General features: G+C 37.9%; 2 protein-coding genes across 12 annotated transcripts in view; one reads left to right on the top strand and one right to left on the bottom strand.

Moving 5' to 3' along the window:
• Nucleotides 1-23,829, top strand: SUV39H2 (SUV39H2 histone lysine methyltransferase). Of its 7 annotated transcripts, none has more exons than XM_072749458.1 (6): nucleotides 54-593; nucleotides 2,772-2,917; nucleotides 15,971-16,642; nucleotides 18,468-18,614; nucleotides 19,996-20,125; nucleotides 20,895-23,829. In XM_072749458.1, the coding sequence occupies exons 1-6, from the start codon at nucleotides 149-151 to the stop codon at nucleotides 20,999-21,001; spliced, it is 1,647 nt and encodes a 548-aa protein (XP_072605559.1). In that variant the 5' UTR covers nucleotides 54-148; the 3' UTR covers nucleotides 21,002-23,829. The 7 variants fall into 7 exon arrangements, with proteins under 7 accessions (XP_072605561.1, XP_072605559.1, XP_072605560.1 ...); XM_072749459.1 differs by having other exon boundaries at nucleotides 74-179; XM_072749461.1 differs by lacking the exon at nucleotides 54-593 and adding an exon at nucleotides 636-885.
• A 1,420-nt stretch (nucleotides 23,830-25,249) lies between these two features.
• Nucleotides 25,250-27,070, bottom strand: part of DCLRE1C (DNA cross-link repair 1C) — a 36,726-nt gene continuing 34,905 nt past the window's right edge. For all 5 annotated transcript variants that reach the window (XM_072749453.1, XM_072749456.1, XM_072749454.1 and 2 more), the window contains one exon: nucleotides 25,250-26,936. In XM_072749453.1, coding sequence (XP_072605554.1) covers nucleotides 26,014-26,936 — 923 coding nt within the window. In that variant the 3' untranslated portion in view covers nucleotides 25,250-26,013. The remainder of the gene's footprint in view (nucleotides 26,937-27,070) is intronic.

Below are 27,070 nucleotides of genomic sequence, written 5' to 3'. Positions count from 1 at the left end.
AGAGCGCGTCGCGGGTTCCAGCCCCCCAGCCCGAGCCCCCAGACTCCGGCGCCGGCCGGGCGGGGGCGGGGGCGGAGGCGGGGGCGGGGCGTCGGGCCAGCTGAGCTATCCCGTGTGACCGCGCCAGTTTGAATGCAAGCTCCTTAAGATGGCGGCGGCCGGGGCCGAGGCGCGACGAGGTGAGGGCTGGAGAGCGGCTCCCCTCACTGTCCCCCGTTCTCCAGGCAAACTCCCGAGGCCCGGGAAGCGGGGCCGGGACCCGCAGGCCCGCCAGAGCGCGACACGGCGAGACGCCGCCTCTTGCCCCGCTGACACCTCGGGCCCCACAGGCGCCCCGTGGGCGTCCCCCGTCCCCCGGCCCCTGACCCTTCTCGAGGCCCGGCCCGCCCGCTCCCCGCAGTTTCCTCCTGCGCCCCGCTTCCGCCGGGCACGGCCCTCGCGCCCTGCCGCGAGGTCGGCTGCCTGCCGCTCGGCGGAGATCCCGCGGGCTCCGTGGACTCCGTGGCCCAGCCCCCGCTGCCCGTTGGGCCCGGGGCCGCTCCGCGCCTGGTCGCCGCCGTGTGGAGGTATTCGGGCGGCCGCCGCGGCTCCCGGTAATCCCCGGAAGTGGGGGGGGCTGTGGGCGCGCGCGGTTTGCTCCTTTGTGGGGGTTTGGGCGGGACGTGCCGTGTTCGGGCTGCCTTTTGGACTGGGAAGCAGGAAGTACCCGGTGGTGTGTGTGACCTCGGGGCCCGAGGGGAGACCGGGATGGAGGCTGAAGCACCAACGCTAAACAAATAAGCGGGCCCACTCCCCGGGTCGGACGCTCTGCGAGCGACGGTCGCTTCCCCGTCGCAGAATAGAGCCCAGTTCGCGGGTGTTGGGAGACGTAGCCTCTGGCTTACGGTAATTTCCATACCCCCGGGACCCCGCGTGGTATCTCTGTGGACGCCGGAGAATTAGGTGGTTGCGCGTGTGTGTGTGTGTCTGTGTCCGTCGCGCGCACCCTCGGGAAAACTGGAATTTTCAAGGCGTTCTAGAATTTAAAGGCGTTTGCTGGCACCACTCCCTAGATTATGAACTCAATTATCCCCAAACTTACCTTCCACGAGGGCTTTTGTGTGAACCTAGCGTAAGGTGGGTTTTTTTTTTTTTTGCATTGGTAATGAAATGTTTAATCTTGCAAATGAAGTATTTTTCTACATTCCTGTAGATCACTGGAATGGTTACCAAAGGGTTTGCGGATTTTTGTGTTCCTTTTTTTTTTTTTTTTCCCTTTTCTTCTCAAAAAAAAAAAAAATAGCATTTCCGTCGAAGGTTGTCTTGAACGTCAAGTTACATAAACTAGATCAGAACGGTAGGGACGACAGACATGCACACCTTGGGTCGATACCCAAGAGGAAGCTCCCTTGCACGCGATCGCCATGAGGAGGGTCACTCTACACAAAACATCCTGAAGTTTTTGTTTTTAAGTGGAAGACACTGAAGTGGTCATCTCCGTTCTAGCGCTTTCCTATCCCCAAACCACCACTTCAGAGTAAGCAGTCTCTCAAGATTTTTTTTTGGGGGGGGGGGGGGGGGGTGGGAGAAAATACCTTTCATTTTCTTGGTCTGGCATTATGAATCTTTTGTGGGAAGCGGGGGTGATGGAAATCGTGCCTCAAGGTTTCTGACAATGAAGCCCCTGTGAGAGTTGGGGAGAGCGAGGGAAGGATGTGGTAAGAGCAGCTGTGTTCTCTCTTCCTTGGAAATCACCGCAAAACAAAAGGTTACCACAATCACCTGCGAGAGCTACCAAGCAAAGCTGGAGTTTACCGATAGATTTTGTTTGGTTAATTGCACTCTGCATCCACCCTCGCTTTTTTTTTCCTCCCACTGGAACCTGAAATCCGTAAAGATTGAAATCTCCCCAAAGTCCTGTCGCTGGGTACCCTAGCAAAGGCTGGGGCAGAGGACCCTTGATTCTCTGGAGTGCTTATTACCACAACACTAGCCATAAAACCAAGTTTATTACATATCGCTAAACACCAGTTTGTGTTAACATATTTTACATGCCATATGGTAGCATACTGTTTCCAGAATTTTGAGAATAAAATCTTTGGCAGCACATTTAGTTAGTGGCTCCTGTAAGGTTAATTACGAGTGTGTCTGGTTTTAAGTGTGGTATGTGGATTATGTAAATTAAGTACTCTGTTTTGTAAATCTTGGCTTTAAAAACAAGATAGGAAATGAGTTATGAAAATAAATTCTCCATTATTTATTATAACTCCTGGGCTTATTTATCTTTAACAATACAGTACAGCATAGGCAACATAATAAATGGAGTTAAAATTTCATGCAGGATTCCAGAATGGGAAAAGTAGGGTGTGTAATTGATGTATAAGTTTGTCTTAGAGCTCTACATTTTATTAAAACAGTAGCTATATTCTATGTAGAATATAATGGAAAAGGTAAAAACATTGTCTTTGTTGACCTTTGCATCTATATGTAATTTTAAGAAAGCTTACAAACATGAAACTTTTCATTCAGGTGGCTCAGTAGAAATTAATTGATACTAGTTAAGCGTAGTAGGATAGAGACCCATGAGAAAATCCAAGAAGACCAATTTACCAAAATAGTTCTTTAATGCTTAATTTTTTCTTGAAGACACATAAATGGTTTCTTGTCATATGAATTTTCAGTCCTGTAAATTTGCCAGTTGAAGGGTGGGGATATAGAGGTCTTAAGTTTTTCCTTTTTGTTTTAATTGAGTAGCTACTTCATTAGTAAAGAATTCTATTTTCTTATTGTAGCTTGGTGTGTGCCTTGCCTAGTTTCACTTGATACTCTTCAGGAATTATGTAGAAAAGAAAAACTCACATGTAAATCGATTGGAATCACCAAAAGGAATCTAAACAATTATGAGGTGGAATACTTGTGTGACTACAAGGTAGTAAAGGTAAGGCAAATATCTAGCTCCTTAAAAGAGACCTAATCAGACTTCAACTCAGTATTTCATATTTCTGTAACATAAAAAGAACCTTAAAAGTAAGCAAAGTTCTTCTTAATGTTAAAAATTCTAAGCCATAATAAATTTATATGTCCTATCATCTATATTGCCAAGTAACATTGAGAGGATTTTGAAGCATTAAATGTTCTTATATTATTTTAAGGTGCTTATATCATTCTACATCCAACTCTTGATTATCTCCATGTGGATTACCAGAGCAAATGTTTTATCTCCTATTGGCTTCTCCTGTCATTCATTTTGTTCCTGTATCATATTTCCCCACTATCACCTGAAATAAACCTAGAAATTCAAACCCAGTTTTAGTGCTATTGGATCTCCTCAGGAAGCATCACCATTTGTATGTCCTGCATCATGTCAAACTCCAATATTAGTGAGGTTCAGTGGTGTAATAGAATGGCCTGCAGTTCAGAGTCATTTCTAATCTTTGATTGATACTTTGTAGCTTTCATCAAAGTCCTGTAACTTCTCTGAGCCTCACTTGATTCCTATTTCTCTTTAAAATGACAGGGTTGTTTTCCTAAGAACCTTCTCCATTCTAAACCTTATGATATATTTTTGAGTAATTCATCTTTCTGTAGCCTGCTGCCTCTCCAGACCTCTCCAAGAATTCTTTTTTGGTCATTTATTTGTCAGTTCTTCCAGACAAATGAATTAGGAATCCTCCTCCTTCATCTTCCATATCGATTCAGTCATTAAATCCAATTCTTCCTTTGAAACATCCATCATCTTTTCATATAACTGCCTTCCTCACTCAGTGGGATTTTATGTTCAGGCATTTCACCTGCACTCTTCAACAGCCTTCAACCACAAAACAGCCCAGTCATCTGCCATCTCTGTATTAACTGTGGCCTCACCAAACTAGCCAATATTATCCTATAATCACACGTATTGACACCATTAAAGCTTATTTCTAGTCTCGTTCCGTTCAGTTCTACATGAGGTTTTTATCTGTTACTTTTCCCTTTCTTGTCAGCATTTTCCGACTTACTACTTTTCTGGACTTCTCACGCTGTCCTTCACCTTCATATTCAGCCACAGATCTCTTCAGTGGCAGATAGGATCCTTCAAGTATGAACTTTCAACTTAACCTTTACACCAGTTACCTGTATCTTTGCTGTTACTGTTTTTCCTTTTTCTTCCTGTCCATCCCTGGAAGGACTTTGTTTAATCTGTGGTACTTTATTTATTTACTTACTTATTTATTTTTTAGCTTTCTTTTTCCACTGACTTGTCTCAGGCAGTAAAACCTACTCACCGCTTCCCCAGTCTTTCTTTGACCTTGCCTCCCCACTCAAGCATTTCCGGTCTTCTACTTCATTCCCATTAAGTTTTTAAAACAGCTTTGTCAAGATGTAATTCATATACCGTACAGTTCACTAATTTAAAGTGTACAATTCAGAGCTCTTAGCATGCTCTCAGAATTATTCTAAAGTTGACTGTGGTGATGATTGCATGTTTTCATTATGCCAGGAAGAAAGTCCTCACCACCCAGCCATCACTCCCCAAACCTCCCCAATCTCCTTCCCCCACTAGCACTAGCTAACCACTAATCTACTCTTTGTCTCTCTAGATTGCCTATTTGGATTCATAAATAGAATCGTATAATATGTATGTGGTTCTTTGTGATTGGTTTCTTTCACTTAGCATGGTGTTTCCAAGGTTTGTCAGTGTTGCATCATTCCTTTTTATTGACAACTATTCCATTACAGGGATATAGCACATTTACTTAATTTATTTGTCACTTGGACATTTGGGTTTTTCTGTTTGGGGGATATTATAAATGTTATGAACGTTCATCAGAGGTTTTTGTGTGAACATGTTTGGATGTATACCTAGGAGTTGAATTGCTGGGTCATACAATTTCTCTTTGTTTAACCATTGGAGGAACTGCCAGATTTTTCCAAAGGGACATTCCCACTAGCAGTGTTACTAGTGTTTCTGTTTTTTTACCTCCTTACCAACACATGTTGCTACCTGACTCTGATTACCACTGTCCTAGTGGCTATGGAGTAGTACCTCCTTAAGGTTTTGATTTGCATTTCTCTGATGGCTAATGATGCTGAGCATCTTTTCATGTGCTTTTTGTATATCTTTGGAGAACTGTTCATTCTGAGGCTTTGCTCATTTTTTAAATTGTTTTTTAATTATTGAATTGTAATAGTTCTTTATATTTGCTAGATAGTCCCTCATGAGATACATTTGTATTATTTTACATTTGTAAAAGTTTTCTCCTGGGAGAGAAACTTTTTAACCCACTTTATTATGATCCATGCCCCTATCAGTGACCTACTTCTATCCCCTTCTTCTTTTTTTTTTTTTTTAAGATTTTATTTATTTATTCTTTAGAGAGAGAGAGAGAGAGGCAGAGGCAGAGGGAGGAGCAGCAGGCTCCATGCAGGGAGCCCAATGTGGGACTCGATCCCAGGATTCCAGGATCACGCCCGAGGCTGAAGGCAGGTGCTAAACTGCTGAGCCACCCAGGCTGCTCTTCCATTCCCTTCTTAGGAATATCTGACACTGTTGGCCTCTCTCTCTTCTTTGAAATATTCTTGTCTATGAAGAGTGCCTATGTTCATACTCCGTCTCTACTCTTTATTAGTTGAGTGACTTTTAGCAAATTACTTAGCCTCTCAGTCTTCCCATTTATTCAAATATAGAATGAGGATAGTCATAGTACCCATCTCATAGGGTTATGATTAACATTAAATGCATTGATAAAGATAAATGCTTACAACAGAAACTGATCTGTGATATTGTAGAAGTGTTTTCTGACACTGTTATTCATCTCTATATCCCTTCCTTTTTCCACTTTCCTCCTACTCTTTCTGAATCGCCTTTGCTGTCTCTTATCTGTCCTTCCTCTGAAATGTAGGTAACCTTCACAACTCTATCCTTGACCCTCTACTCATTTAAAGTGGCTCTGTAGATGACCTCTTTCCCAGTGGTTTCTACTTCTGTCTGTTTGACTCATGACTGCCAAGTCTTTGTGAGGCATTGATCTCTTTATGGATTCATTTTGAACTGAACACTACAGGTTCCCAAATTCACCATATTCAAAACTGTACCTGCTTTCCTCCCTCACATCTGCTTCCTGGTCTGGTGTTCCCTATCTAAGCTAACCATAATACCTCCAGATACCTAACCTTGTAAGTTCATACTTTTTTTTTTTTTTAAGATTTTATTTACTCATGAGAGACACGCAGAGAGAGAGAGAGAGAGAGAGAGAGAGAGGGGCAGAGACATAGGCAGAGGGAGAAGCAGGTTCCTCACAGGGAGCCTGATGTAGGACTCGATCCCTAGACGGGGATCACACCCTGAGCCAAAGGTAGACGCTCAACCACTGAGCCACCCAGGCATCCCAAGTTCATACATTTTTAATTCTTCCTTCCTACCTATCCTCTAATAGGTTGTCAGATTATATTATCTCTGTCTCTATTTGTGTTTTCCTGTTCATTCTTGCTGTACTCTCACAGAGTTAGTTACCTCGGGATCTGTGCTTACATTGAAGGAGCTACCATTATTCTTATGCAGGATTCTGAGTATTGTAGTTAGGTTTTAGATAGCTTTTGCTCCTTGGTTTCCCCTTGGTCCTTCTCATCAATCCTTTTGGTTTCTTGTTTTGGAATAAGCACCCCTACTTGCACACTTAGATCCTCAATATACCACTTGTATCCCTCCTTTCTTATTTCCAGTGCAGGTTATTTAATCTATAGCCCAGTATTATTCCAGCGTATCTCTATCTTTTCTCTCTCTGCCCTCTCATGTTTAGGGCAGGATAAAGATCATATAAAGATCTGTGTTCTTTTCTCGTGTGTACCCCTCCACTTAGCTCATAAGAGACTGTTTCAATACCATATTCTTCAAAGCCACAATAGAAGTTTCTAAAACACACTTATGGTTGCATTAGGGCCTTGCTGTAGACCTCTCAATGGCTTGTCTACCAATCTAAGCTGAGATCCTTTGTGCTGAGGTTCTTTATTATCTGGGAACCAACTACCTTCCCAGCTTTATCACTGGTCACATATCCTATTTTTTATGCACACGGAAATACTTGTAAATTCTTTCATTTAGCTAAGATTTAATGAGCACCTGCTATGAGCTGGGCAGTCTTCTAAGCATTGAGAACATAGTTTAAATACAGATAAAGCTTATATTCTAATTCCTTAAACATATTATGCACCTCTGTGCCCTTTTGCTGTTCTCATCCAGTTCCCTCTTTGGAATACTGTTGTTTCCCTTCTCTCCTTGACAGAATTCTCTTTGGTCTGGAAAGTTAGCTGAAAGGCTACCACTATTTTTGAGCCTTCTTCCCTCCCCCATGTCCCTAAAATTAATTTATAGTCAGGACTTAAAAAGCACTGTTTTTGTTATTCTAGAACTTTGACTCTTTTATAGCTTGGTTTCATACCTCCTCTGCTAAATTGTCAACCATTTAGGGCCAGGACTATGTATTACTGTAGTCTCTATCAAGTACGTAATGGGTATTTAGTTAGTGGTTAATTAATTTAATTGGCTTTTGCATCAGTGATTTTTTCTAATCCTCACACAGTCACCAGTAGACTAGACCTTTTTAGCTTCATACTTAGATTACAGCAGCAATCTGTTGACTAATAGCTCCCGTGTCATGTTTCTCTAGTCTCACTCAGTGAACATAGGAATTTCTTCTGTGTGTCAGGTACTGTGTTAGGCTCTGGGAAAAATAAAGATTAATCAGCCTGCTGGAAAGATTGACAGATAAACCATTCATTGTAGTATAGTATAATAAGTGCACTGGCAGACTTGATTATATATCTGTGGGAGGTGCACTGGGCTACGTCACAGAAAGCTGTTCAGAAGAGGGGAGGTCCCACTGAGGCCTGAAAAAGACAGGTACACTGTAACTCATGGTTTTAAGAGAATGGAGTGCTAGAATATGGGAGTGGGAAAGAATGAGAGAGGAATGAAGAAACTTCCACATCATTCTACAGCAAAAGGGGATCATTTAAAAGGTTTCAGAAAATGATACAATCAGATATTTAGTTCAGAATTTTCTTTCTGCAGTGAGGAAGGTGGATTGACGGGGAGGGGAGTGATACACAATTTAAACATTCTGAAAGACTGTTGCAGTAATCTGGGCAAGAAATGATAGTGCTTAAACTAAAGTAGCAAAGGAGGTGAAAAGAAATAGGTGATTTTTTTTTTTAATTATGGTTATTAAATGTACAAGTATATGGTTTAGTGGTTGGGATTGGGGAGGGATCCACATCTTTGAAAACATGGGTTTCTGACTTGTAGCAGTAAAGATAATACTGCTCCCCAAGATTCAGCAATATAGGAGGATTAGGATAGGAGGACCGGGTTGGGTTTGCAGAAGGTTGAGAACATTTAACTATAAGATGACCAGGAGAGATAGTTGAGAATGTGGCTCTAAGTCAAGAGTGAAAACTGGAAACATAGAAAATATAACAAAGTTCTGGGAGTGAATACGGTCACCCCTTAATGAACTCAGCAGCTTTTTATTGCCATCTCCCATCTCTAGGATTATGTCCTAAACACTAGGGATCTCAGCATTGAATGACACAGAGGTCATTCTATCCACTGATACATAGAGTGGATCCTTCAGTGAGGGTAGAAAACCTTACAGTTTAGGTAAGGACTAATGTAACAGAACGATGTAACTTCTGGAGAAACTAGGCAGCCGTTTGTGAGAAATGGTGTTTCAACTCAGTCCTAAAGGATGGGAAGAGAAGTAGGGAAGGGTCCTGAGGCAGAAGAGAGCCTGACTTCTTCAAGGAATAGAAAATGTGAGTGGAACATAGCAAGAGGGATTGAAAGGAGGCTAGAAAGATGTAGAGGACCAGAAAGTACAGTTCCCTACAGTACAGGAAAAGAATTTGGACTTAAGGACAGTAGGGAAACACCTAGTAGTTTTGAGCAGAGGAGTGACATAATGAGGTGAATGTCTTGAAGATGGTATTCTGGCTATTGTGCCATGAATGGTTCGAAAGTGGTAAAGGGTATTGCAGTAATTCAAGCAAAAGAAATGTAAGAAGAGAACAAGGACTGATGAGTGGTATGGGAAATGGGGTAGGGAGTTCTCACTCAAAGAACTATCAAAAAAACAGACAAACTGGCCAAAGGTGGGATGAAACTCTGGAAAAATGAGTCATGAAGCCTGAGGGAGAAATAATGTCAGCAAAATAAAGAAGAGGCCAATAGATCAGAGAAGAACCAGAAAGGACCCATTGGATTGAACAGTGGAAGGGTCATTGATGCTCTTAGAGCAGTGTCTGTGCATCCAGACACTTGCTGTTCTCAGAAGAAGAAGCCAAAGTAGAATAAACTGAACAAATTAGAAGGTAGAGTCAAGTAGTGTAGAAGAAAGTAGTGTAGAAGAAGCCAAAGTAGAATAAACTGAACAAATTAGAAGGTAGAGTCAAGTAGTGTGGACAATGCTTTGAAGAATTCTATGTTTGAAGAAAGGGAGAAATGGCTATGTAGGTTTAAAGGGCGTTTATAATTTTATACTTTATTAACAAATCTGAATAGGTAGTATATGCCTGTTATTTTAAAAATTGAAGGTTAGAAAACTTGAATGTTCTTATACTGAAAAGAAATCTTACCCCACCCCCGCCGTGACCTTAGTCTCCCATCTCTCAACTTTTAGTAATTTATCATATCTTTTTGAAATTCCTTACATAGTCCAGCATTTATATCTTGAAGGTTTGGTCTGATTTTGCGTTTAAAAAATGAAGGAGGTTTAAATGCCAGTGAGAACAAATAGGGAGAACCTGAGAGATAGGAGAGGTGGGACAATTGATGGAGGAAGTACATCTCTTGTATCTGCTCCACTTTTTCTCTAGTTATATGTTCATGGAAGGGTAAAAATTAAGGAAGCTCCTGTTTTTCTCTCTATATTAGGAACAGAGGTCTAGTGCTACTGAAAACAATGGGGGAGGTAGCGGGATAGTGCCCTTGAACAAAGTGGGAGAGTTCTGAAACAGCCAGCGTGGGAAGTGGCACAAATGCTCACTGGAAGAACAACAAGGCTCTTACTGTCTTGAGTTCACGTTCAAGTCCATTTGAACAAACTGTAATAGTGTCAGTGCTGTAGGATTCTTCTGCACCATGTTCTTGTCATGTTGAACTTTCATACAGGAAAACTTGTGACAAAACTGAAAAGAACCAGAACCCCCCATGCACATGGTAAGGCTTCTCCCTTAGTAAGCAAATATTAAGAAAGAAATCTTACCACAGTTTGGCTTCATAAAGTTTCCAGGTAGTTCTGTGTCTCTAGAACTGCCACTGCAGTGCATGGCACGTCTGATAGAATCATCCACATCAAACAGTAGATTACTATTCCTAAAAGACTGATTGCACTTAGAATAATTTGTTAAGAACTGGGGTAACATGGAAATCACTTGACTAAAATCTGTATTTTAGAGATGAAGAAAACAGAACTCCAAGAAAGGGCTTTTCCAGGGTCATGTTGCTCAGTTGTGTCTATCTTGGACCACTAGCCCAGGTCTGAGAATTGCTACTTGGTAAGTTACTGGCCTGAAAATCCAGTGACCTTCCACAGACACTAGTGTTTTCATAATTAAATGCAGGCTGTTTTACCACCAATACTAAATATGTTTTTAAAACTTGGAGGAAAAATTAACTATATATATTTCTTTAAGTTTTTGTGCTTGCTACCACTTAGTGGCTGTAGACAGCAGATGACAGAACAAATATTGAAAAAAAACATGAATTACTATCCAGATTAAATTTAACAGCTTGTGTTTCTTTTAAAGATCCATAAAGTTACTATTATTTGTGATTTTTCTTTTTATATATTGCATGCATGTTGATAGTCCTGTTTTTTGTTTTGGCATTCAGAAACATGTAGTCAAAGCCAAAGATAAAGTAGGCCATTGTGCTTGGTTTGGGGGCTATGAAGTATAAGATTTCATCCCCCTCCGTCTCTGGTTAAGTTTGGAAGTGGGAACACAAGGGGTTGGCAGTGATCAGCTCTCCTTGGATAAGAGAGGCAAGAAAGACTTCACAGGGTAGGTGACATTTGAGCTGACTTATAAAAATGAGTAGCTTTTTTTCACAAATAAAAGATGAGACCAAAATAAGTTCATTATGGAAATGGAAGAGGTCATTGTAATTAGAACTTTGTGAACAAAGCAGAAAGGAGTGAAAAGGCCTGGCATGTTCAAGTACTAGCAGCCACAGTTCAGTATTGCTAGAGGGTGGTGTATGAATGGGGCCATAATGGAAGACTGTGCCAGAGAGACATCAAGAATGACAATCAAGAATGATCTTTTTATTATTTTTTAAAGCTTTTATGTATTTTTTTTTTTTTTTTTTTTTTAGCTTTTATGTATTTATTCATGAGAGACACAGAACGAGAGGCCAGACACAGGCAGAGGGAGGAGAAGCAGGCTCCATGCAAGGAGTCCGATGTGGGACAAGTCCATCCTGGGAATCCGGGATTAGGCCCTGAGCCAAAGGCAGACGCTCAACCACTGAGCCACCCAGGTGTCCCAAGAATGATCTTTTTGTAATAGGAAGTTTGAACTTCATTCTTTAGGTTATGGGGGAGCCATTAAAATTTTTAAGCAAGAAAGTAATAGAATGATTGGTATTGTGGATTTCTTATTTTTATAAGAAAACTTTAGTAAAGGTAAAGTGGAGTATTGTCAGACTAGAGGCAGGGAAACCAGTTAGGAGGTTAATGTAATAATCCCAGGAAGAATTGAAGGCCTGAAGTAACTAGGGCTATGGTAATAGAGATGGACAGGAACAAGTATCTGAAGAAACCTGATGGGTTGAGAAGAATCTAGATTGAGCTCCTAGTTTGTGACTCTGTGACTGGGTAGATGGTAAAATTACCATGGGAAACAAAAATCCATTTAGGAAGTTCCATGGAGATAGGTGGATTTAAGAACCTATTGGACATCCAGTAAGTTATTGGATATGTGGGGTGGGGAATTGAAGTTATATAGGGATGAAGTTTTGGAAGTCATTAGCATATGTTAACACCACTAGAGTGATAAGATTGCCCAGAGAGCAAGAATTAACTTCTGGAATCCAAACAGTCTCCATTATCCAAAATACGACATATGTGACTTTTGTTAGGGGAAGGTCCATAGTTTTCTTTAGATTCTCAAAAGGGATAAACATTTGGTGTGAAAAGGGGCAAGAACAGAGCCCGAGTATCTGCATTAAGTGATGGGCAGCGATGCAGTAAGTAGTCTCACCAAAGAAGGCAGAAAAGGAACAATAGTGAAGAGAAAAAGGTGGTATCAAAGCCTAAGTGAAGTATCAGGAGGACTGAAGAAGAGTCGTTGGCTTGGCAATTAGAAGACTGGTAAATTGTTCCTAATGAACAAGGTGGAATTAAATGTATGTGTATGTAATGAAGCTTCCCGCAGAAACACCGTGGTTTCTAAGAATTGTAAAAACCATTGGCCTACAAAAAAGTTCAAATGCCTCTGTTGAGCGTTCAAAGCTGAAATTTGCTCTTGCCTTGCCATTACAGTTGAATTTCTTGCTTCAATATTCTGAACTTTATACCTAGCCAGATCCATCTCTTCACTGTTTTCTGGATACTTCATACAAATCTTAGCTCCAAGCTTTTGCTGGTGTTTTTCATCCTGCCTGCCCTGTTTGTTCCCTACCCAACAAACCATATGGGCTTCTCACAGTTTACTTTGTTCTGCTTTCTCTGTACTCCTTTCTGACTATATTAATTTCCCTCTTTATATTCTAGGTATTTATTGTCTTGTTTTGCCATTTAAAATTGTACCGCCTTGCATTGCTGCTTACTGTACATATTATTGCCTCTTTTCCCAGTGAGATTTTTTTTTTTTTTAACTCCTAAAGGTTAGCCCTACCTTATATCTCTTCACACCCCCTAGTGGCTGAACTTTCATGTACTTATTTTAAATAAGTAAAATATTTACTTAACTAAAATATTTGAATGAATTTTAACCTAAGCCATGCATAGTGGGGGGAAATGTCTTTAAGAAAAAAATCTTATGATGCATTCTAAATTATACAGGAGTGATTGATGGATTATTTTTACAATCATACTCCATTTCTATGGGTAATCAAGAGTTGATTGCATATCAGAAGATACTGACATCTATGAGGCTTAGGAACTTTTGGGCTTTTATTTGAGATTTTTAGCATATTGAATTAACTAAGTCTGTTAAGCCAAACTAATTTTTCTGTGTAAAATTATCAACTTCTCAAAATGGGAATAGTTTTGGATTTAAAAGTAAAATACATTTACTAAAATAAGTCTATCAAGTAGAGATATTACTAGTATTTCGATACTATTTTGCCAAAGGCACTCATGTTTTATTTTTTTATTTTTTTTATTTTTATTTATTTATGATAGTCACAGGGGGGGGGGGGGGAGAGGGAGAAGCAGGCTCCATGCACCGGGAGCCCGATGTGGGATTCGATCCCGGGTCTCCAGGATCACGCCCTGGGCCAAAGGCAGGCGCCAAACCGCTGCGCCACCCAGGGATCCCGCACTCATGTTTTATAAACATCTTTACTAGCCATAAATTAAGTAGATACCAATGGGATTAACATACAAAATTTAGTCACTAATAATGCAGCTGGCTCATAACTAAACAATACATATTACTTTGGAAGCTGACTTCAGAGGCATGGTGTTACTAGTTCTGCTGAATGATAATTTAGCTTAATCATTTGATTTGAAGCCAGTGTTATTGTTTCTTTCATTATTTGCTGACAACTTTTGGCATAATCCAGGGTTATGATAGGAAAAACTGTTGTAGAAAAAAAGAGGACTAGAGTTGAATTGCTTTATTCCCAAGTCAGAAAAATTAAAAACTTCCTTAGTTAAGAAGTAAACTAGATATGTTAGATACTGCCACGTGGATCACATTATTGTTGAGCCAGATATCTACTAATGTAAATCCTAAATTGTAGTAACCTGACAGGAGGAAGAAATCTGTTACTTTAGTCAGCCAGTTTAACACTTAAATATATGACTAAGCTTTTCCTTTTTTTCCACTGAAATCACAATATGTATTTCCACAAAAGTACAATTTTTGTGCATATCTTCACACCTTAATTTAACCATATTTTTGAATAGGTAATGCATATTTTGACTGTTTTTGATAAAGAATAGTTCTTTTAATTCACAAGCAGTATTGCTTTGAGTAGACTATACTGAAACATTGAGATTCATCGGTGGAGAGAAAATAAAACTTACTGGCTAAGTGACTTCAGCAAAGCTGCCTCAGGGTACCTCCCCCTAATTTGTGCCTCAGCAACATTTCCTAAGTCTTCCAGGTTATTTGGCATTAATAAATTGCATCTTTCGAACTAGTAATGGCTGTGGCTGGGTGTAAAAACCCTTGTGAAGATTAAAAGAATGAGTTTTGTCATGGAATATGTTGGAGAGGTATGTTCAACTTAAATAATGGGTGTGGGAGGTTTATGCTTTTTTTTTTTTACCTTAGTAACAAATATTGGTACAATTTTATATTACTATTTGCAAGTGTGTAAAAATTTTGGGTTTGAGAGAAGGGTTCACTGGCATAATTAGAAATACAGACTTGTATGTGAACAAAAATAGATATAATGATAAACAGTCCTCTTTCAAAAGCACCCATTCCAAAAAAAACAAAAACAAAAAAACCCACACATAGTCATTGAAATTGTAAAATATGGCAACTATTTTACACAAAAGTCCTAAGAAAAAAATCACACTTGTTTTACTATTACATCCTTACTTTATAATAAAAACTTTGTTAAAAACTTTAGGGAAAAGCAAATGTATCCCAGTTAAGGTTTTAATCTATATCTGATTTAAAATACTAAAAACTGTAGAATACAGTTTAATCACTTTTATATTTTAGAATGTGGATATATGTTATTCCAGAGGACAAAGAAAAAATTGAAGGGCTTTAGAATTTTTTTATTTTATTACACACTTGACTACGTTTTTAAAGAGAAACTTAACATGGAATTCCCTTATTTTAAGGGAGGAGAACCTCATTGACTCATTGGGGTAGGAAGGCAAAATTCTAGTTACCATGGTGGCCACAACAGCAGTCAAAGGGATAAATCAAAATGTTTGCTCTTTGGTAGCTGCTACCTAATCCATTCATGCGTGAGTCTAAAGTAAGAATTCTCTGGAATAGTTATGTCCAATAGAAACAATATAAGCTACATAGATGTAATTTTAAATTTTCTAGTAATCACATTAAACAAGTGAAATGAAACCAGTGAGATTGCTTTCAGTAATATTTTTAATCAGGGGCACCTGGCTGGCTTAGTCGGTAGAGTGTGTGACTCTTAGTCTTGGGATTGTGAGTTTGAGCCCCACATTGCTCATAGAGATGATTTTAAATTAAAAAAAAAAAAAGATTTCATCCAATAAAAGCAAAATATTTCAGTAATCAGTATTTTTCAAATGTTAAATATGTTATTTTTTTGTTTATTGTTTGAACTCAATGTATATTGTACTTAAAGCACATCTCAATTTGGACTAGCCAGATTTCAGATGCTCAGTAGCTACATGGCAGCTAGGAATGTTTGTATTGAACATTGAGTTTCTAGAACATCTAAGGGCTGTGTGCCCCATGATATTGAGAAGTAGAACTTGCCTTATATCCAATGTAAAATATTAAAATTCCCTACTTAGAGGATGCCTACATCTGTGCTGGTCATGTCAAGTACTAATGTAGGTCATAAATTGTTAGTTTTGAGACTACCTGTTTCCATGATCAAGATAAATACCATTGAATTTCAGTACTCTTATCTCCGAGGTGCAATTCTTTACCTGTGTTCAAACATACTAAACTAAATTCTGTATATATTTTATGTAGTATAAAGAAAACCTCTGACTCAGTGTATTCTGAACTTTATTAAGGAGAATGATAATGGCTACCTTACCCTTCAAGATATTACTTTAAGTAATTAGGACTGTCATAATCTGATTGCAATTTTCTTTTATATTTTAAGGATATGGAATATTATCTTGTAAAATGGAAAGGATGGCCAGATTCTACAAATACTTGGGAACCTTTGCAAAATCTCAAGTGCCCATTACTACTTCAGCAGTTCTCTAATGACAAGCATAATTATTTATCTCAGGTAAAGAAAGGCAAAGCAATATCTCTAAAAGACAATAACAAAGCTCTGAAACCTGCCATTGCTGAATACATTGTAAAGAAGGCTAAACAGAGGATAGCTCTGCAGAGATGGCAAGATGAACTCAACAGAAGAAAGAATCATAAAGGAATGATTTTTGTCGAAAATACTGTTGACTTAGAGGGCCCACCTTCAGACTTCTACTATATTAATGAATACAAACCAGCTCCTGGAATCAGCTTAGTCAATGAAGCTACCTTTGGTTGTTCATGTACAGATTGCTTCTTTGAGAAATGTTGTCCTGCTGAAGCTGGAGTTCTTTTGGCTTATAATAAAAACCAGCAAATTAAAATCCCACCTGGTACCCCCATTTATGAATGCAACTCGAGGTGTCAATGTGGACCCGATTGTCCTAATAGGATTGTACAAAAAGGCACCCAGTATTCACTTTGCATCTTTCGAACTAGTAATGGCTGTGGCTGGGGTGTAAAAACCCTTGTGAAGATAAAAAGAATGAGTTTTGTCATGGAATATGTTGGAGAGGTATGTTCAACTTAAATAATGGGTGTGGGAGGTTTATGCTTTTTTTTTTTTACCTTAGTAACAAATATTGGTACAATTTTATATTACTATTTGCAAGTGTGTAAAAATTTTGGGTTTGAGAGAAGGGTTCACTGGCATAATTAGAAATACAGACTTGTATGTGAACAAAAATAGATATAATGATAAACAGTCCTCTTTCAAAAGCACCCATTCCAAAAAAAACAAAAACAAAAAAACCCACACATAGTCATTGAAATTGTAAAATATGGCAACTATTTTACACAAAAGTCCTAAGAAAAAAATCAGATCTACACACATGCTAACTTTAAAAACGTTTAGATTATAATCCATCCATTTGACTAAATATGGTTAAGTGTGTAGTTGGCCAAATTCAGTATTGTATCAACATGAGAGATACTGTAGACAAATGTTTTCCGAACAAATGTAAAATATACCTAAGAGCATTTATTGCATCCACAAGAAAATCCAAATTCTTTGTAGCTCAGAGACTATTCTCTAAGTTACCAAAGACTGAGCTAATTTATTTTTATACATATAATTTGAATATATGAAAAAGTAGTATTTAGCATGTACCACATACTATTCTAAGTACCTTTTGTTTTAACTCCTTAATCGTCTCAATAACTCTGGGGTAGTATTATCTCCATTACTATAGATGAGGAAACAGGCACAGAGAATTCAACTTGCACAAGGTCACATTGAAGTGAAGAGGAGCCAGGATTCAAAACCAAGGCTCCAAAATGAGTGCACTTTTCCCCTATGCTACACTTCCTCAAACTGAGTGAAGGATTACGCTGACTGGAAAATAAAAGTGTGACTATGTATCTCAGGTTGTCACATCTGACATTTTAAAGTTATGTGGAATTAGGTCACATATAATTATCTGTATTCATCTAGAATTCTGAGATTGGAAGTGTTTCAAGCCTTCAGTATTTAGACAAGGGCAGATTATTGTAAATCTCTCTTAGGGATACTAGATCTTGTATAATCAGATTTGTAAATCTGGTTGACACCGACAATCACTTTAGATGTTTTTGGTTTAACTCAGGCATCTGGTAAAGCTATGTTCTTAGAACAGAACTGTACATGAGAGTTTTGAGCTACAGAATTACATGAAAAGAGCCTACTTTACAAAACTACTTCCCATACAGTTGGCTGCAAATTCTGTATTTGTAACAAATTTCCATTTATAACTGCACAGATTAATTACAGGAAAAATAAGGTTTTTAAGACTATCTTTACTTGTAAATTTATCCCTTTATATTCCATTATATCCTACAGAAAGCTATACTTGGGTAGCTTTTTGAACATCTGAATAAATAAGAATGAAAGTAATACTGTCTTAATTTGTTAATTGTGGGTTGTCCCAATGCCTGTCTAAACAGCCTTGACTCTTTTGCAGTCATTTCTGCCCTTAGTTTCCCACATCTTTCCATTCAGCTCTTGTAGAGTAGTTTGTGTAAATATTTATTTTTTTTTAACATTTTTTTATTTACTCATTTGAGAGCAAGAGAGAGAGCGCGCACAAGCAGGAGGAGAGGCAGAGGGAGAAGCAGACTCCCACCTGAGCTGGGAGCCCAACATGGGGCTCTATCCCAGGATCTAGAGATCATGACTTGAACCAAACGCGGATGCCCAACCATCTGAACCATCCAGGCACCCCTGAATATTTGTTTTAAAGACACCTCAATTTCTTACTTTCTAAACCTTTGTTGTTAAGGCATTAATAAATTAATAATAGATTTATAGGTGAGTGTTCAATTCAACAATAGCTATATAATATACTATAGTTTCTTCTTTTTAGGTAATCACAAGCGAAGAAGCTGAAAGACGGGGACAGTTATATGACAACAAGGGAATCACATATCTCTTTGATCTGGATTATGAATCTGATGAATTCACAGTGGATGCAGCCCGATACGGAAATGTCTCTCATTTTGTTAATCACAGTGTAAGTGATACTTAAAGAATAGACAGGACTAATCAACTTAGTACTGTTTTTAACGATTTGTCCATAGTTGAGGAGTATTTAAGTTACTTACCCTTTTAATAATTCCAAAGCATTTTTTTTTAATTTTGTTTATTCATGAGATGGGGGTGGGGGCAGTGACACAGACAGAGGAAAAAGCAGGCTCCATGCAGGGAGCCCGATTTGGGATTCGATCCTGGAACTCTGGGATCATGCCCTGAGCGGAAGGCAAGATGCTCAACCGCTGAGCACCCAGGCGTCCCTCCAAAGCATTTTAATACAAAGAACTCTTCAGTTAGGTTGTGGTATTATTGCTGTATTTGGAAAATTCATTGAGGTGACTACCAAATACCAGGCATTTTGCAAGAGATTTTATGTATTTCATCTAATCTTTTCAAAACTTTGTAAGGTTTTATCTTCATATGGAGGAAGAAGTGAGTGGAGGAATTAAGAGGTGGAAAGGTGAAGAATCACATGCAACTGTAGAAGTTTCTTACAGAAGTTAACAGCTGAATTTTAGGATTGCAACTAAAGATAGCTGTATTTTCTTAAAATGTAAACATGTTAAGCTGTTTATAAAATTTAAGAATTTGTAGAATAAGTTTTTAGGGCCATTTTTCTAAATTACAAGTTAGTATTTTTAATTCATGTTTGAAAAGATCTTAGACTACAGCTAGAACCTTAACTGTAGAATTTTAAATTCTATAAACTATTTCTAAAAATAAGAGGTGAATAGTTACTGGGTACCTACTAAGTGCCAGCAGATAAATTTTACTTATTTTGCTTTAATTTTTTTTCTTAATGGTAAATTTGAGATACTCTGGAAATAGTCTATTCAAGGACAAGTAAACACTTATTTTGATTTCTTAGTATGATTCACTAGATGTTTCTTCCTGCATTGTCCAGAACTTAATGTAGAATTCTTAAAATATTAGTTCCAAACAGAAGTTAAAGCAATAAAACCCCATACAGTATGGAATCTGAGTTGTATAATGCTGACTTATTCTATTTCTTTATGCCTTACTGAACTACATACAGGCTAAATGATAATGTTATCATGACAGAAAAGTTAAAAGGTTGAGACTAAATGAAACAGGATTGGTAAAAATGTTAGTAATTGTTGTAGCTGCAGGGTGAATATATGTGGATTTATCATTTTTGCTAGTGTTGTGTTTAAGATTTTCTGTAAGTGAAAACAGTATTTTTTAATTTGCATGCCTCAAAGACCTCTAAACAATAAACAATGTAATTCCTAATAGAACTTTAAAAAATACAAGTCTGGGAAATTAAGTATTTTATATGGCAAGTAGAAGAGAAGGTTCATGTCTTTTTTACTTAAATGGGTTCTAATGTTCCTTTTTAGTGTGACCCAAATCTTCAGGTGTTCAATGTTTTCATTGACAACCTTGATACCCGTCTTCCCCGAATAGCATTATTTTCCACAAGAACTATAAATGCTGGAGAAGAGCTCACTTTTGATTATCAAATGAAAGGTATGGTTTTCAAGTAGTTTGATTGGTGTTCAGTTGTTTCGGTACAAAGAATCTAATCAAAAAAACCTGAACCAAAAGATCTGAACCAAGCAGATATTAAAAAGGAGAAAAAAAATGAGGCTAAATTTGTCATTTTACTCAAGGTCATAAACTAATCTCACAGAGGTAAAACTAGAATCCAGGTCTGCATGACCTTGAGCTGAGTAATGTTCTTTTCTCTATACCACATTGCCACCTGCTTTTTTCATAATTCCCATTACGAAAGCTTATTATACATCTTTTCTCAGTATTACTTGTATTTTAAAATTGTAAGGCATACATTCCTGAATATTTACCAAGAGATGTATATTCAAAAGGCTGAAAATCTGATTTAAATCATACATTAACTTAGTCCAGTCCTACTCGGATTTGGCTTTTTTTTTTTTTTTTAATGGTACTTTTATTTGCTTCATTGTGACTGTTTTTTTCTAAGTGTTAAGTACAGCTTGTTGCTATTTAGCCTAGCTTTAAGGCCTTTAATAAAGTGTGAAATTGAGTGATTATGTATTGGATTTTTCCTAGTAAGTTCCATCATTTCCAAGCTAGTCTTATTAATATGGGCTAATAGCATATGTGTTTATCTCTTACTAGCTCACACCATCCTTTCAAAAGATAATTCATAATGATTTGTCTCTGAATATTCACATTTACTTAAAACTGATAGAAAATTTGAACTTCCTTCTGAATTGTCTTAACTCTTTCTTCTGTATTTCTTTTTCTATGTGATCAGGTTCTGGAGATATATCTTCAGATTCTGTTGACCACAGCCCAGCCAAAAAGAGGGTCAGAACTGTGTGCAAGTGTGGAGCTGTGACTTGCAGAGGTTACCTCAACTGAATTTTCAGGAAATAGAGCTGACAATTGTAGTTTTGTTTTTTTCTAATGTTAACATTTCAAAAAAGTATTTGGGACTCTTTTCAGATTGTCAAGATTATATGCTATGTTAATTACAGTTCATGTTTCAAACTGTTGGCCAAATGTATTACTGATGCTTCTGAAGAGAAGAACACAGGGTCACATAGACTAATTTGAGATATACATATTTAGTGATTAGATACTAAACATGAAGGGAAAACTATTTATAGATGAGCATATGCATACATAAAAAGACTGTGAGTAGAGAAAAATGCCTCCTTCAGTGTTTAAGCAAACTAGTAGCGTAAGTCACTAAGATCAAATATTCAACCTGCCGTACACCTTGAATTTAGAGAGTTAATTCAATTTGGGCAAATATATACAAGTGCTATTTCTGTGATGTTGTCATTCCCATTATTACTCACTGTACTTGTATTTGAGACAAACAGGTGATACTGATACTATTTTCCTACTTTCATCAAGATACTGGATTTTAATGATAAATTTAAGGTCTAAATTAAATATAAAAATTTAAATACAGTTTGATTTCATTTTGAAACAATCTAGACTGTTATGAGGCATGTATATCTGAACCAGTAATTCTTAAAGATTTTTAATCCCTTAAAGGAATAATTTCCAAAAACTCAAAAATTCTAGAATGGCTGCCCATTATGCTGCTTTGAAGGATGGGGGCAGTAGGACCAGGAGAGTTTTGGGGAGTGCCAGGCAGAGGAAATGGAGCACTTTAAGGGCCCCTCTTAGTAACGTAAATTAAGAGATCCACGTTGAGTACTTCTGGTCTAAACATAAATAGTAAAACAAGATAGCCCTGAGTGCAGTTGTACCTAACAATAATGTTTGATATGATACATCTTCTGAATTTCAGGCAGTTTTAACATTTCCACCAAACTTAATTATTTTTATATTTTCTGCAGTCTCTTAAAATAATCTATATTTTGAACTGATACTTATTTTTTATACATGAATTTTTAAAATATGATAAAGCTAAAACTTGGGTTGGCCAAAGTGTGTACCTGAGTTATGAGAACTTTTTTTACTTGAACCATGAAGACTGAAATGGAATATATTCCTTGTTTGGTTTTTGTTTTGTTTTCCTGCATAGTAAAACATCAATCAGGAAAAAATGTGTTTTCATTTCTGTGATTGTGGGATTTGTAATCATGGTGTCCAGAATGAAGGTAAACGCAGCAAGTAAATCTGGCTTTCAGTATTCCTAATTAAATTATACCCAAGTTCATTGCCCTGATGCTTTAATGACCCTAAAATGAGTGGGTAAAATTGAATGGACCTCAAATGCAGCACTTCCAATATCTTCTAAATTCTTAACCTCTTTTTTGGGAGAAGCTGTGTTTCTTTATGCATTATATTTTTATAGCTACCACATGATTTTGCTCTTTTATAATATACGGTAAATTTTTTACATGTTTGGAGTCTCAGTGTATTAACCAAAATCTGCAGAAGGTGTCAAGGAAAAAAATTTTTTTAGTGCCATTTCTTAGTTGTTTTTTTATGAGAAATTAGTCACATGGTGTCGGTGGTGAGAACATCACAGATTTATAATGCTCCAATGGCCAAGCTTACTTTGAATTATAATTCTTCAACAGGTTTAAAGATATAATTTTAATATTCTTCTTAAAAAGTCAGTTGTACTATCCAGTTAATCTTGTCTACTTGTGGTTAAAAAAAAAAATGTAAAACAGGAGGGCAAAGGGAAAATGGCTATTTTCAGTAAATTTGTTTCATTTTGTCTTTATTACTAGAAATTTAATGAATCTTTGAGATTTTAATGACCTGTTACCCTTACTTTATTAAAAAGTTGGACTTAGTAAACTAGAAACCCTCTACATGAAACTGTTAGCTTTTAACCATTTTGTCAACATTTAGCTGCTTTAGTTTCTTAAGTTGTCAGAATTTGTTCCTTCAGTATAAGTATAGCCAAAATTCAAGGGTAATATTTAGATCAAGTTTAAACTGTAAATTAATCCAGTCTGAGTTTTACTAATACCGTTGTTTTCAGTATCTATATAAGGATCGCGATACACAATTGGTAATCTCAGGGTCTTTTCCCTCTATGTGCAAAATCTAGACTGCACTTATTTTTCTTACAGTTCACTTTTCTTTAGCCAAATAAATTTAGTTTGGCATTTGATTTTCTATTTATTGTAGGTTAGCTTTGTTTCTGAATATTTTACTGTCTTTTCCAGCAAGGCTACAAAAGGGCCAAAAACACCAGTGTATTCCTGCCTACTTCTTTTGAAATTAACCAGAGGTTTTTTACTATTCCCTTAAATGTTATTTGCCTTTTAAGAAGTTTATCAGTCATGGTTGATCCATTTAAATATTAGAGTAGAATTTTACATAGCATAAAATGGATATGGATAGATACTTGTAAAATTTTTTGAGCATTATTAGTCACCAGGAAATTTAACATAAAGCTTCCATTCTTTGAGCAAGTCTTAGGCTCTTTATATGTGCTCTTGTGCTTCCCCTAAGCCTGAGTCTGGTGCTCTTGGCCCTATATAGCACAGCAAAGGAAAGGGTCTAGACTGGGTAGATAAGATTAACACACCCATAGATCACCCAGCTTGGGGCCAGTAACACCTGACTATAATGCACTCAGTTTTATACTTTTAGTTTCAACAAACATGTAACTCTTGGATTCCTAAGGCAAATGTGGCTAGCATCTGAGGTGTGTCTGTGCTGAATCTTGGCATTTTGAAACTTTTTTTCACTTTTTCTTTTATACTTTACAGTTCTTAAAGTAAAAATCAAGTAGTCACTATAATTAATCCTGCTTCCTCCTGTGCTCTTTTTGAGAGTCATTATTGCATGGTGGCTAAGAGCATGGACTCTGGAGCTTGAGTTGCCAGCATTTTCATTCCTGGCTTCACCCCCTCCCGGCTGTGTGAACTAACCTCTCTGTGCCTTAGCCTCATTTGTGAATGGGGAGAATAATTTCTCTACCTCAAAGGGTGGTGGTGAGAATTAATGGAGTTGATATCCAGTGTGTAAAAGAATGAATCATCATCATAGAGTAAGCACCATATGTAAGTATTTGCTACAGTTCTTCTGTACTGTAATCTTCAGTGATGGCTACAAGTTGTTTTTTTTTTTTTCTTAAGTTTGTTCTAGTGCTCCTAGCCCTTATATTCATTCAGCTGGCATTTTTTTTTTTTTAATTTTTATTTATTTATGATAGTCACACAGAGAGAGAGAGAGAGGCAGAGACACAGGCAGAGGGAGAAGCAGGCTCCATGCACCGGGAGCCTGACGTGGGATTCGATCCCGGGTCTCCAGGATCGCGCCCTGGGCCAAAGGCAGGCGCCAAACCGCTGCACCACCCAGGGATCCCCATCAGCTGGCATTTATTATGCCAGATTCACCTATAGAACAATGAGAACATGGCAGTATGTAATATTAAATTGATAGTGTGATTATAAAGTGCTAAAAAAATTCAGAATGTTTACAGGCATGTTTTGGGTTATAAGCTAGGCTGTTAAAGGTGAGGTCTTCAGTGTCAGTGAATATATAGTTACATTTGATTACGTGATTTTTTTTTTAAGATTTTATTTATTTATTCATTCATAGAGATGCAGAGAGAGAGAGAGTAGCAGAGACACAGGCAGAGGGAGAAGCAGGCTCCATGCAGAGAGCCTGACGTGGGACTCGATCCAGGATCTCCAAGATCATGCCCTGGGCTGCAGGCGGCGCCAAACCGCTGCGCCACCGGGGCTGCCCTGATTACATGATTTCTAATAATTAAGTGTAACTAATTTTAGAGCTGTAAATAAAAAGTAAAATCTCTGGGTTTTATTAGGCCTGTTGTAGTTATGACTTGATACTCAACCAATGATCTGCAATCTCTGCTGGTTTCCTTAATAATTTTATATTCACTTTGCATTTAGTAATAGTACTCCTAGGAGAGAGGGGTAAAATGGGGTGAATGTATTTCTACCCGAGTCATTTGGAGTCTGTGGAATACATTTCATCAAAAGCTGGGGAGTAGCTGCTGAGGTAGAAAAAAGGGGTCAGTGATACGCATGATAATGCATATCATTCCATTTAATCTGCAGATTGTTTTAGATTCTCTACTTAAACTCATTGTAAGTGAAATCTTTTTGCTTCTGTAATGTATAAAATGCCAGCATACCCCAAAGTGTTGATGACATACCCCATTGATGGACTTGAAGGAAAACAACTCAGAACACATTAATGCTTTTGCCATTTAATTATTTTCTTTTCTAATTTTTCTGCTTTAAATTTTGTCATTGTATTCATACCAGCATTTGTAAGTGATACAACTTTTGAGATAAATAAGGGGCTGATTTTTGAAGCATTTTATGACCTGCAGGATACGGTTGTCTATTGTGGTCAGTGTGCCATGGGCACTTATGTTGTTGGGTGGAGTGTTCTACGTCAGTTAGATCCAGTTGGTCAGTGGTGCTATTCATTCTGTATCTTTGCTCACTTCCTGTATGCTGTTTGTTACTGACAGAGGAATGGGCAAGTCCCTAGCTAGAATTGTGCATAAATTTGTCTTTCTCCTTGGTTTTAGCTCTTTGTATTTGGAAACTGTTTTTAGGTACATATACGTACAGCGTTGTGTCTAGATCTTTTATCATTAGAAATTTGCTAATATGGTCATTCCGGCTTTCTTTTAAGTACTATTTAGGGATCTTTTTCCATTCTTTACTGTTAACCTACCTGCATCATTCACTATATATAGGAGGACTGTTTTTCCCCTATGTTTTCATGGTGCGTTTTGACCATTTTCACTTAATGTAATTATTGAGGTCTGGATTTAGTTCTACCGTATGTGTCCCATTTTTTGTTCTCTGCTTCCCCTTTACTGCCCTGTTTTAGGTTACAGGAGCGTTTTTACTCCACTCTGATATGTCTGGTATGATTTGGACTATTACCTCTTTAGTGTAGGTTTTTTTAGTGGTTGCTCGAGAATGCAAGCTTTAAAATTTTTAAGTATCTAAGAATGAGCTTTTTCTCTTTTCAAGGACTATATTCTCACCTGTTGCCAGCTTCTCATACAAATATTGCAAATGCTCTCCTTTAGGTAGCTCAGTCTCTGGTGTTGAGGGAATTTTGAAATCTGAGGAGCTCGGGGAATCTGCATTGGTGCTAAGATTTAGCATCCTTTTCTCCTGAGGTATGTGTTTCCCACTGCTTAGGGCAGTCGGTTCTCCAACGCTGGGAACTACCTTTACATTTTGATCTCTGTGTTTCAAGTCAGAGGAAGTATTCCTTGGACAAAGTACATTTTGTTCCATCTGAGAAGCAGGAATATTCTCCTTGATTTTTGGTCTGTAGCTACTTTTGTTTAAGGAGGTAATATCCCCACTGTTTCTCTCTTGGGATGATAACAAAACAGTATCAGATTGGCTGTCCCAGCCTTGACTCCCCTGTTCAGATATGTGTGTTGACTGAGAAGAATTCTGGGAAGAAATATGAGTTGATTCCCCATCAGAGTCACTTAAAAGCTTCGGTGACTGAGAACCCCCTGCCTCTGTAGAAGAAGGGAGGTTTTCCAAATTGTCATCTGTGATTTCATCATTTCTTTTAAAGAATATTTCCCACTGTGGTACTTCTACATCAGCCTTTTGCTGCTGCTGTGTGACAGCACCCAAGTCTTCTTGAGATGAAGCTGGGGTTTGTAATTCTTCTTCACTTTCACTGTTAGATTCTTCACAATCTACAAAGTTTGCCCGAGGAACGGTTTGCATGCTCTCTGCTTTGAGGTACCCTGTGCTTTGTCTCCATTGTTCAGGCTGGTTTTGTGATGTTGCAGTCATTACAAATACCTCAGGGTGGAGAGTTAGCTGGTATGGAGCCTTGTGCCTTAACGGTAACGGCACAGGATCATCAAAGAGGTCATCTTCCTCCTCTGTGGGAAAACACAAGAGATATATGGGAAACACAGAATGCAAAGAGGCTAATTGGTGCTTTTAACTTAAAATCCAATTTGTAGCATTAACTATGATTTCAGTTGGTGGAACTGCAAGTAATAGTTCACTTTTC

Source organism: Vulpes vulpes, chromosome 2, assembly GCF_048418805.1.
Source record: "Vulpes vulpes isolate BD-2025 chromosome 2, VulVul3, whole genome shotgun sequence".
Lineage (NCBI taxonomy): Eukaryota > Metazoa > Chordata > Mammalia > Carnivora > Canidae > Vulpes > Vulpes vulpes.
The sequence above is the reverse complement of the archived record's forward strand: the minus strand, read 5'-3'. Positions and strand labels throughout refer to the sequence as shown.

Excerpts from the sequence above, each read along its gene's own strand:
- SUV39H2 (XM_072749458.1), top strand. The coding sequence starts at position 149 with ATGGCGGCGGCCGGGGCCGAGGCGCGACGAGGTGAGGGCTGGAGAGCG. Across the intron at positions 2,918-15,970 it reads GTGACTACAAGGTAGTAAAG|GATATGGAATATTATCTTGT; the intron begins GTAAGGCAAATA and ends TTATATTTTAAG. Across the intron at positions 20,126-20,894 it reads TTTTGATTATCAAATGAAAG|GTTCTGGAGATATATCTTCA; the intron begins GTATGGTTTTCA and ends CTATGTGATCAG.